At 39.7% G+C, this 12,541-nt stretch overlaps 1 protein-coding gene across 11 annotated transcripts in view; it reads left to right on the forward strand.

Moving 5' to 3' along the window:
- The window catches only part of ANKHD1 (ankyrin repeat and KH domain containing 1), a 188,612-nt gene that overhangs the window by 67,539 nt on the left and 108,532 nt on the right, over positions 1-12,541 (forward strand). For all 11 annotated transcript variants that reach the window (XM_050962508.1, XM_050962505.1, XM_050962501.1 and 8 more), the window contains exons 3-6: positions 893-1,049; positions 6,352-6,499; positions 8,696-8,843; positions 11,993-12,226. In XM_050962508.1, the coding sequence (XP_050818465.1) occupies positions 893-1,049; positions 6,352-6,499; positions 8,696-8,843; positions 11,993-12,226 (687 nt within the window). The remainder of the gene's footprint in view (positions 1-892; positions 1,050-6,351; positions 6,500-8,695; positions 8,844-11,992; positions 12,227-12,541) is intronic.

Here is a 12,541-nt window from a genome sequence, read left to right on the forward strand (position 1 = left end):
CTCTGAGTACATCTTTGGGTACAACCAGCTATGCGGGATAAGCTTCTATAGTTGTACCACACAGGGGTATCAGCAGTGGAAAAAGTTTTCATTGTTGGCATTTGAGTGGCATTGAGATTGAGGTAAGTTTCCCTTTCTTTTGGTGCTATTGTTTGCTAGTCTGTAGATTCAGAAATGCATCAGTTTGTGTCATAAAGGTCAACTACACACTGGTACTAAACTTCATTTAAAAAAAAAAAAACGGATTAAAAAGTTTACCGGGGTTAAAAATTACTATACACGGTCACTGGAAAAAATCACCCTTTTACTACATTGTGGAGTAAGATACTTTATTTTGGTTTTATCTGGTTCTCTGCACTTCAGTACATTAAGCTACTTGAAGATCAAACAAATATTTGTTAAACTTTTTTCAAGTTTGTTAAAAGCACTTATCCTTGTTGATAACTAAATCCTCAGGAAGCTTTTACGTTTTTTACTTCCTAAGTTGTGGGGAATGTGGGGAGGGGGAGGCATCTGAAAAATTGGAGTAGAAAAATTATTCTTCAAATTCAGATAATCTTAAAGAAGCCAAATGGCATTACATCAAAGCTTCCCAGGCATTCACTTTTAGACTTGTTTCCCATGCTTGTTCTCCACCCTTAGTTTTTTCAAAAGGTATAAGCTTGAAATTGGGGCATATAATAGAACTGCAAATAAACATAGCTTTGCTGCTGCTATAATTAAATTTTCAGATTATAAAAAAGTTATTCTAATTGTATTTGATTTCCCAGCATGTTTGCAGATGACTTTTTTTACTAATAGTGCATGTGACTGAAATTTTAAAATAGTGTCTTTGCATTTTTTTTGTGTGACTTTCATACTAACCTGACTGATGAACGAACAAACACTGAAGGAATTGGTAAATTGTCCACTGCCGATGGTAAAGCCTTCGCAGATCCTGAGGTGCTCCGAAGACTGACTTCGTCTGTCAGCTGTGCGTTGGATGAAGCTGCTGCTGCATTGACACGGATGAGAGCAGAGAACAATCACAATGCAGGACAAGTAGACAAGTATGTAAAGGCTTACACTTTCATATAATTTAAATTATGGTATCTAAATTGTATATTTGAAAATGATTTTTTTACATTTTGAATTTAATTACTTTTGCAGTTCCCACCTCTCGGTCACATAAATCTCTTGCTAGTAGAAGCAGCAGCCATGTTCTTCAATCTCAAGGCATTGCACATCTTACCTCAAGCTGTGTTAGCTAGGGACAGTAACAAGGACAGTGTAATAGTGCATTGTAGCATCCTTCCTTCTCTTAACATTTTGAGAAAGTTGCCCTTCTTACCATTTGGTGTGTGATGTCAGTCTTTCCTGTACAAAATCTTCTTAAACAAAAGCTTGCTTATAATGGAAAGCCAGCCTCACCATTCCCATGGAGGGTATGTCTACACTGCAGTTAGACGCCTGCAGCTGGCTGGGTCTGGGCTAAGGGGCTGCAGCTCAAGCTCTGGGATCCTCCAACCTTGCAGGTTCCTAGAATCTGGTCTCCAGCCTGACCTCAAATGTCTGCATCACAATTAAATAACCCGTTGGCCCGAGCCCTAGTCAGCTGGTGTGGGCCTCCCACTGGTTTCTAACTGGAGTATAGACGTACCCTAGAGATGCTAGATTTTTTTGCCATAACTACTGCCGCAGCAGCTTCGAGGGTTGTCCTTTTATGAAACCAAAGGTTAGATAGCTAATTGTCTGGGGTAGGTCTCATAGGATAGTCATCTGCCAAAGGCTGTTGCTCTAAGGTTTTGGAGGAAAAACTAAATTTCCTAATACTTGTCCATGAAACATCTGTCAGCTTGATTAATCAGGAGAGTATGGCTGCCCCAATGCCCCAGAATCAAGTGATTGTCTTAAGTCCCAAGGAAGCATGCTTTCACATCACTCCTTCAGTAGGAAAGAGAAGTGTCACTTTAAGCTGCTGAAGCCTCAGTCTCTTCTACTTTCAGTTTCCCTTCAGATATTTGACATTAAGGTGGTAGTGTATGTGGGCCTGAAGGAAACTTAAATAATTGTTGAAATACTGTGTAGTGTACACTGCAGAACTAAAAGTGTGTAAGATTTGAAGTACTGTTCATGGGCAACAGTTCTTCAAGGAATTTAGAAATGGACATAACTGTATAGTGTTTGTGATTTAATTAAGTTAACATCTACCAAGTATGATGTTTTTAGTTACTGCGTCTTTAGTCTTTAAATATAGTAACACAGATGTGCCTGGCTCTTTTCAAACATAGGACAAGGCCTTTTCCCCTCAGAGTTTATCATTTGTTAGACAAATAACATACATGTAAATCCATAACATGTAGATCTGAGGGAAGGAATGGGGTAGTGTATTGCAAAAGCATTTTTACATTTACTTTTTTGTAGATGTTTAAGGCCAGAAGGGCTAGTTACGATCATCTAGTTTGGCCTTGTATAACACAAGCCATAAAATAATTTGTGCATTTAGCCCACTGAGTTGATTATGTGAATTTTTTAAATTATATTATTAAAATATGCATCATTTAGTCTTGAGAATAGCATAGGGTGTGTGGAAAACTTGAGCAGACAGCAAACAGGAAGAAGAGTTTGGAGAAGATGTATTCTTTGTGTCAACTAGAGGCAAGTTCAATGTCCATAATATTCATATTGCTTTGTAACTTCTGTTTTTTTCAGTCTTTGTTGCTATGAGCAGATTCAGCTTCAGTTCGATTCCTTAATAGGTGGGCTTGAATACACTGCCATGTACACAATATATACAGCCAATTCTTCGTATAAAATACTTACTTTGATTAGGATAATAAAATGATTGGATCTATGCACTGTTGTATTTTAATTTTAGAGTATTTCTCTAAATGGAAAAAAAATCAAATGGTATGACCTCTGTCTGCAGTAACAGTCACCCTATCTCAAAAAGGGTATTGCAGAGTTCCAGGGGGTTCAGAAAAGGATGATGAGTGTTTAAGGGCATGGAGAAACTCTCATAGGAAGAGGTTTTTGTTTTTTGGGGTGAGGGAGATTGTTTGCTTCTCCTTTGAAGGGAGATAAAGATGTGTAAAAAAATTAACCTAATGAATGTTCTAGAAAAGATAGATGGGAAACTTCTACTCTCCTTGTCTCATACACAAGAGCAAGGGGAGTATTCAGTGAAATTGAAAAGCAGGTGGTAAATTCAAAATTGAGAAAAGGAAATACTTTTTCACTTATCATAGAATCATAGGACTAGAAGTGACCTTGAGAGGTCTAGTCCAGTCCCCTGCACTTAAAAATCTCCAATGATGGAGATTCCACAACCTGCTTAGGTAATTTATTCCAGTTTGGAAGTTTTTTCTAATGTCCGACCTAAACCTCTCTTGCTCCAATTTAAGCCCATCGCTTCTTTTCCTATCCTCAAGGTTAAGAACAATTCTTCTCCCTCTTCCTTGTAACAACCTTTTACGTACTTGAAAACGGTTATCATGTCCCCTCTGAGTCTTCTCTTTTCCAGACTAAACAAACACAATTTTCTCTCATAGATCATGTTTTCTAAACCTTTAATAATTTTTGTTGCTCTTCTCTGGACTTCCTCCATTTTGTGCATGATTCCTGAAATGTGATGCCCAGAACTGGAGAGTCTGTTCCCCAGTTGAGGCCTAATAAGCATGGAGTAGAGCAGAAGAATTACTTCTCATGTCTTGTTTACAATACTCCTGCTTATACATCACAGAATATTTGCTTTTTTTGCAACAGTGTTACACATGTAACTAGATTGTGGAACTCGCTGTCACAGGAAGTCAGACAAAGAACTTCACAGAACTTTGAGAGGGATTGGATATTTATTTGGATAACAAGAACATACAGAGTTGTTTGAATTAATGCAAATAATATTTTGGAAAGGGTATAAAACTTCAGGCTTAAGGCTGAAGCCACTCTAAATATTAAGGATTGGGATAAAACCTTTCTGATGGGTAGATTATGCCAAATCTGCCTACTCTGAAGTTTCTTGCACCACCTTCTGCAGCATCTGGTGCTGTTTTTTGTTGGAGACAGGATACTGACTAGGTGGACCAGGAATGTGATCCTATGTGTCAGTTACTATCACATTACATTGTTAATCCTATATTTAAATGTCTGCTGTAGTCACTGAAGGGAATCACAAAAAGCTCAGTCTGGGAAATGACTTCCACCTCCTTATCAGCCCAGCTCCTAGGGTCCTTATCTGGCAACTACTAACATTTTCATTATCTGAGAAGGGTGTATCTCTCAAGTGAGAATTATTTATAGGGATTCAAAGAGTAGTTTAATCACTGGAATTCTTTAGTACTTTGTTGGAAATTGAAATTCATATATATTCCTGAATTAACAAGTGAACTTTCTCTTCCTATCAAAGTCTGTACACTGAGAATGATAGAGGAGAGGCTCTGGAGTCAGTTTGTGTATGTGTCAGAAAATAAATGGGCCCAATTTCTCTTGAATTTTATGCCTCTGTGCCAACCAGTCCTCGCTTTGAAGGCAAATTTCCATGTCTTATAAATAAGATGCACTGGCAGGAACACATCACTCTGATTGTTCAGCTGGAGTTGATCCTACAGTTATCTGTATTGGTAATCATGACACAGGCTACATTTTAGTTACGGGTATTTTTAGTAAAAGTCATGGGCAGTAAACAAAAAATCACAGTCTGTGACCTCTCTGACTTGTACTTTATAACCTGACTAAATCCTGGGTGCTTTGGGGTGGCCTGGGAGCACCGGGGGTGCTCTGGGATGGGAGTTGGTGTGGTAGGGCTGGCAGGCTGCCTATCAGGCTCACCAGAAGTGGTGACATCCCTTGCCTCCTAGGCGGAGGCGCGGCCAGAGGGGCACCATACGCTGTCCCAGCCCCGAGCACTGCCTCTGCAGCTCCCATTGGCCTTTAAAACTGTTGCTTAAGGTAATGGCTAAGAATTTCCTGAGCCTTAAGGTCTTTTATGGTGACAAGAGCTGGGGGCATTGGTCATGACAACTTGATAGTTAGAGAATAGTAATACTGTGTAAGGACCTTTTGCCCTTTTTATCCTTCTTGAATTGGCATGTCAGTCAGTTTCCAGTATATTTTATGCTGCTACGCTGGTGCATTTTCACTTTGGAATGTAAGAGGTACATTGACTGCTCTAGATTTCCTACTTTTTTGTCAGATTTGGGGTTCTTGAATGAGAAGGAGCTACAGAATACCCACCCACCTCCCTTCCTTGCAGTTTAGGGCTAGTCTACACTGGCAAAGCTGCGCTTTAACGTGCCTTGTGTGGTCGTGGCGCAGCACTGAGAGATACCTCTTCCAGCACTCTAATAAACCACCTCTATAAGGGGCATAGCTCCCAGCATGCACTCCCAGCGTTGGAGCACTGTTTACCCTGGCGCTTCACAATGCTGCAACTTGCTGTGCTCGGGTGTTTTTTTTAACACCCTTGAGCAAGAAAGTTGTAATGCTGTTAATTGCCAGTGTAGCCAAACCCTTAGTTGAGGTATCCCACTATGATGGAATGTTAAATAAAATAACGAATCCATCCGCTAGGCATATTTTAATAATTTATTATTCCAGATAGGCTGCAAACTTCAGTGGCTTGAGTTTCTTTGGTGTTTTTTAAAGGTATAGTTAAAATTTTGGCAGTCCAAAAAGATCAAATAACTAAGGATAATTTGTCATATAAATGTTTTGTCTAAACATTCATTACTTAATTTTTTTCCTTCCAATAAAATAATTCATGCAGTAGGAATAGAAAATTCTTGTGGATAAAGCAGAGGGCTGGCAGATGGTAGATCTGGTTTATTCCTAATTCTGCAACAGTATTCAATGTGATCTTAGGCAGGTCACTTAAGCATTGTCTATACTGGGAATTTGCCTCATTCTTGCAGTCAATGGTAGCTGCTGCCAAAACTGCCCCAGTACAAACCTAAAATGTACACAGAAAAGCTGCAACTTGAATTAGTGGAGATTCTCTGCTTGAAACTGGGATGAGCTAAGTTGGTGCATATTATAGTTTCCCTTGTCTGGACCTGGGATTTGCACCAATGCAGCTGTGTCAGTGGCTTGGCACTTATTTCAAAATCAAGGCAGATTCCTATTAGACCATTTGTGAAAGGGAATAGTAGCTCCTACACAGAGGTGTTGAGCTATTGGTTGTTTTGAAAAGCACTTTGCCTTTCTGTATCACTTTCTGAAAGGCACTTTGAAAGTGCTAACCCGCAAACTAGCATGTCAGTTAAGCAAAAGTCTTTTGAGTTTACCTTGACCTTACTGTTCTTTATCAGAAAGCTTACTACCTGTCTGTTGTAGAACTATTCCTGTGTGTTCATTGTATGATAAATAATTTTCCAGTCGCAGTTTGGCAGAAGCATGCTCTGATGGGGATGTGAATGCTGTCCGGAAGCTGCTGGATGAAGGAAGAAGTGTAAATGAACACACCGAAGAAGGGGAGAGTCTCCTTTGCTTGGCCTGTTCAGCTGGGTATTATGAATTAGCACAAGTAAGTAGAAAATACACAATCGCTTATGATTGAGACTTTAAATACAGAGTGCTATATGCCTGAAACTCTTCGAAAGCCAAACATTTTTAGTCCTTTTGATAAGAATGGATTTTGTGCTCTAAAAAGAATATGAAGTAAAATATAATGCAGTTCACTTTATTGCATGCTCAACAGCCTTTCAGACAGTTTTCCACTAAATATGCTTTTTACAAGCCCTCAATCTAAAGAAGAGGGGGTAACAAATAAGACATGCTACAACATAAATGATCTTGTTTGAAAATTACATCTTGTATGTTTTTTCAAATGATCTGCCTCTAGCTTCCAGGCACATCACTTCAGACATAATCAAGCTGTGCTGCCAAATAGTCATTCTAAGGCCTGGTCTACACGGGGGGGGATCGATCTAAGTTATGCAACTTCAGCTACGTGAATAATGTAGCTGAAGTCAACGTACTTAGATCTACTTACCGCGGTGTCTTCTGCGGTAAGTCAACAGCTGACGCTCTCCTGTCGACTCTGCCTGTGCCTCTCACCCTGGTGGAGTACCAGAGTCGATGGGAGAGCACTCGGTCGATTTATTGCATCATGACCCCCGTTGGATTGATTGCTGCTGGTCAGTCCATCAGGTAGTGTAGCCCTAAGATTCAGCCTCTAAAGGTGACTGCAAAGCGAAATTTTTTTTGATCTTATATTAATATTTTGTGATGCATAATGACTCAATCATTTTCTAAAACTGCGACTTTTTTCTAGCTAATATATCAGCATCGTTAACTAAATTCTAAAGCCAGTTCACATCTGCATTACCTTCAGATTCTGTCTTCAGTTACACTTGTGCAGCTCCACTGAAGGCTATTACTGGTGGTGAATCACAAGCCAGAAAGCACCTAGCTTGACTCAGTGATCCCAACATGAGTTTAATGGGAGAAACCTCTTTGCAAGTAAATTGAACAAATTTGTGCTGGAATCATTAACGCATAAATGTAGCTCATCTCAATTGCAACAAACTCACTTTGAGTGGAATTGCTTTATCTGAAGTATTTGAAAACGTTAACTTATGTTGCAGTTTTTGCTTATATTTTTGATTTTAAATATTGTAACGTGAAAAATGTGGAAGAAAAACAGCATAGTGCGCTACTTGGGCAGATGCATGTAGCAGTCATGACTGGCTCTGGACAGATCCATATCTAGTTCTTTACCAAAGGTAGGATTGCTGTGATACAAAGCTTTTTAAAAGGAGCGGGGAGAAAGAAGGGAAAATAGTTTTTAGGGCCAGTCTATGCTACACAGTTGGGTGGATGTAAAGCAGCTTATGTTCACCTAATTGTCAGCGTCTATACTACAGCCCACCTCCCATTGACATAAGTGCCCTACTACGATGACATTGAATCATAGAATATCAGGGTTGGAAGGGACCTCAGGAGGTCATCTAGTCCAACTCCCTGCTCAGAATAGGACCAATCCCCAGACAGACTTTTGCCCCAGATCCCTAAATGGCCCCCTCAAGGATTGAACTCATAACCCTGGGTTTAGCAGGCCAATGCTCAAACCACTGAGCTATCCCTCCCCCCAAACATAGCAACATATCTCCACCTTCATAAGAGGCATAAGGCTTATGTCAATGTAGTTAGGGCTATGCAGTGTCTATCTGCTCTCTTGTCAATTTCATGCCAGGAGCCATAAAATTGACCAGAATGTCCCCGCTCCTTGGAAAGCAGGGTAGCTGGACTTTGATCCCGGCTGGGAGCTGGGGTGAGAAGCCAGGAGGGGCTTTGGATCATAGTCTCAGCTGAGAGCCACCTGCCAGGAACCAGGCAGTCTATTTCAGGGCTCAGTGGACTGTGAAATTGACATGAGTGTCTGGCTCCCTTCTGGGAGTGGGGGGTGAGAGAGCCCACTGGGCACCCAGAAGCCTGCCGGGTAGCCAGACTTCTGGCAGGGAGCTGCCAGTGGAGCTGCCAGACCAGGCTGTCTGCTCCCCACACTGCCCCTCTTAGGTCAGTGGAAGCATTGTTCCTGAGGACATGCACCACCAACCCAAGGAGGGTAGTGCAGGCATGTGCTACCGCAGTAATTACTGCAGTGGCTGTAGGTCGACTTAGGTTTGTAGTGTAGACATATCCTGAGTCCCCCCATAATTAAAGGAGGAAAACATAATTGTTAAAACTCATTTAAGTGAACTCCTGTTTGTTTGTCCAGGTGCTACTAGCGATGCATGCAAATGTTGAAGATCGAGGAAATAAAGGAGACATAACTCCACTAATGGCAGCTGCCAGTGGAGGCTATGTAGACATTGTAAAACTGCTGCTTGTTCACTGTGCCGATGTCAATGCCCAGTCTTCAACAGGTAAGTATGGAATAGCAACTGGATGAATTAACAAGATTAGCACTTACCAATCAATCCCAGTTTCTTACTTGCATGTTTTGAACTATATGATTTTTTTTAAGTACGTGGTGCTTTCATTTAATAGATAATACAGTACAAATTACTTGAATTCAAAGGGTAAAACAATCATAACTGTTACAGGGCACCAAACAGGAGCCATAATTGTTCAGCTGAAACTGAACCCCTGAGTGAAACCAGATGGCTCTTCCTTAGTCCTTGATGTTAATTCTAATGCAAAAGCTTTTTATCTACTGAAGACCCTTGTGAAGTAGGGACACCAATAAAACAAATTGGAACAAATTAAGCCTAAGATATTTTAATATAATAATTCAGTAACTAATACTTACCAGAACTGCAGTTTCCTTAGGATTTATGTTTAGGGGAAACCCTTGCAAAAACACAGCTAACCATTTCCTCCATATATCAAAGAAATTTTGATTGAACTGTTAAGTTCTTATGTGATATTTTTTAGCCCAAATTTCAGTTTAACCCTTTGTTCAAACTTTGTGTAGTTCAAGCACTTGCCCTTTTTAACTGTAGTTTTATTCAGATCCCTGTTAGGAAGCTTAAAGTGAAATAGGGTTTCAAAAGATGAGTTTGAGAGAGAGACTCAGGTTTTTATTTTTACATTTAGATACTACGGCTCTTTAATTTGGCTGGGTGAAAAAATGATCAGTTTTGAAAACTGATCAAATACTGTTTCTGGTAACTAAAAGTTTAAGGAGGTTTTTGTGTAGTGTAGTGCATTGTTCGTTCCTTGTCCACAGCAAAAAAAAAACCTGTGTAGTGATCCCAAATACTTTTTTCTGCAAGAAGTTCTTGCTTTTTATGTCAGTTTAGGGTAGTTTGGGAAGTTTTCTAATGTTTGTCTTGTTTTTTGTTAATATGATAGGAAACCATTAAACTACTTTTGAAATGCAAAACACATTTTTCATGATGGAGAATTAACCAAACTTAATTTGCCACAACGGCATTCTCTTAACATTTAATTCATTTGATGGAAGACTGACAAGGGAAGTAAATATTGCATTACAGGATAAGTAGAGGAAAGCCAATTTCAAATAAACTTCAGGCATATAGTTTATTGGAAATCTGGAGTGTGAAGCCTGCAGAATTGAAGGAAGGAGCTGCTACTTACTAGAATAGTGATACTCAGACTGAAGCTTTGAGTTGCAAGTGGCTCTTTAATGCATCTCCTGTGGCTCTTTGAAGCACATGATATTAAAACATTCTGATTTAATTATTAACCAGTCAGGATGCTTTTACCATGTTAACCAATTGTAGCTGATAAAATAATACTTCATCGGTCATTGTAGCAAATGAAACAATGAATTCACACTACTATGTCTCTTTTGGGTAATGTTAATTGCTTATTTGACTCCTGAACTACTAAAGTCTGAGTATCACTGGTTTAGAGCAGTGACTCTCAACATTTCCCGACTACTGTACCACTTTCAGGAGTCTGATTTGGCTTGTGTACCCCAAGTTTCACTTAATTTAAAAGCTGCTTCCTTACAAAATCAGACCTAAAAATACAAAAGTCTCACAGCACACTCTTACTAAAAAATTGCTTACTTTCTCATTTTTACCATATAATTATATTCCAATTGATTTATTTTATAAATATTGTACTTCCATTTCATTATATAGTATACAGAGTAGTATAAACAAGTCATTGTCTGTATGAAATTGTAGTTAGTACTGACTTCACTAGTGTTTTTTCTGTAGCCTGTTGTAAAACTAGGCAAATAACTAGATGAGGTGATGTATCCCCTCTTTGTATCCCCAGTCATATTGTGTACCACTGGTTGAGGACTAGTGGTCTAGAGGAAGGAAGTGGTAGTAGATGATTCTGTGTCCCCGTGAGTAATTTATGCCATGATTAGAGAGAGGCATTTATATCTGTGATTTGCTTGTCTGGTGAAAGAGTTCTGAAGAGGGAAAATGAGCTGTTTTGAAGAGCAGAAGTTGAATCTGTAGTCTGCTGAAATGGACTCCAGGTGCTTGAGATAACCAGGATGCTTTCCTGAAAATGAAACCCAGAAGTTTTCAAAGATACTATAAGTCACTAATAGAAATAATGAGTTTGAGCAAATAAACCAGGGCTTAACCCATACTTCTGTTGAAGGTATTTTAGAAAAGTGGAATTTCGGGAGATTAGGGAAGGTGAAAGAGTAGTATTAAAAATAAGCTAAACTTCATCTGGGCAGTAACTGAGAGATACTGCTAATAGACAAAATGTGGCCAATTTTTGAAACCAAGTGATGCAGGGATACCAATATGATGGGTTAGGGGCAAAGACAGAAAAAAATAATGAACGGTTAAATCGTTTACATAGATACTAGGCGTGTGGTGAAAAATGCTGAGGGAAGCAAGAGCCAGTTGTCAGAACTTGACTGTATTGGCTGAGAGAGATTACCAGCATATCTTTTACTGAAGGCAGAGGCCAAACAAAGCAGGAATGATAGTATTTGAATGAGATGAAAGATAAAAGGGTAGTTGAGTGTCTCTAGGTCTCACGGAGAAGATAACATAGGCTAATAAAAGGTTTAGGCCATTGTTTCTCAAACTGAGGGTGCTCTGTGTGTAGAGAAGGCCCCTGGTGGGCCAGGCTGGTTTGTTTACTTGTTCGCTGCTCCGGGCCAGTGGGAGCTGCTGGAAGTGGTGTGGGCTGAGGAACGTACTGTCTGCCGCTTCCAGCAGCTCCCATTGGCCTGCAGTGGTGAACCGCAGCCAGTAGGAGCCACGATCGGCCGGACCTGCAGACAGGGCAGGTAAACAAACCAGCCCGGCTTGCCAGGGGCTTTCCCTACACAAGCGGCGACCCCAGTTTGAGAAACACTGGTTTAGGCTGATAAAAGCTATCTTAGAACTAGGGCAATGTTTCAGTAAAATGGTTGTCTTATTGTTAATCTGTTTCTGAATCTTCTACCTCACCTGAAATCATAGGTGAGAGAAATGCCTAAGTCTGCTAGGTTGATTTATGGTATAAATACTTAGGTAGATTAAAATCTATATGTTTAAAATAGGTTTTGGTTTCATTTATTTACACTTGGGGTTAGGGGAAAGATGAGGGGGTTGCTTACTGTATGTTTTTTATCTTCTCTTAGGGAACACAGCACTCACTTATGCCTGCGCTGGGGGATTCGTTGATATAGTGAAAGTGCTATTGAAAGCAGGTGCTAATATAGAAGATCATAATGAAAATGGACATACCCCCTTAATGGAAGCAGCCAGTGCAGGTCATGTTGAAGTTGCAAGAGTACTTCTGGAATATGGTGCAGGAATCAACACTCATTCCAATGAGTTCAAAGAAAGTGCACTTACATTAGCATGCTATAAAGGTATGGTATTTAAATCTTCAATTGTGAAGAAACTTTAGGTGACTTTCACCTTTTATATTTTTTTTGAGGATCCTTGTATTACACACATGACATTGTTAGATTTTGTGCTTGAAATCTAACTAAAATTCCCAGACAATCTTTGTCAAGGTTCAAAAAATACCATCAGGAGCCTAATTAGAATGCTGGAGTTTAAAGTAAGCTAAATGTGAAAGTCAGGAAATCTGGAGTTAGAATCATAGAATATCAGGGTTGGAAGGAACTTCAGAAGGTCATTAGTTCAACGCCCTGCTCAGAAAAGGACCAATCCCCAGACAG

The sequence above is a fragment of the Gopherus flavomarginatus genome, chromosome 7 (genome assembly GCF_025201925.1).
Source record: "Gopherus flavomarginatus isolate rGopFla2 chromosome 7, rGopFla2.mat.asm, whole genome shotgun sequence".
Lineage (NCBI taxonomy): Eukaryota > Metazoa > Chordata > Testudines > Testudinidae > Gopherus > Gopherus flavomarginatus.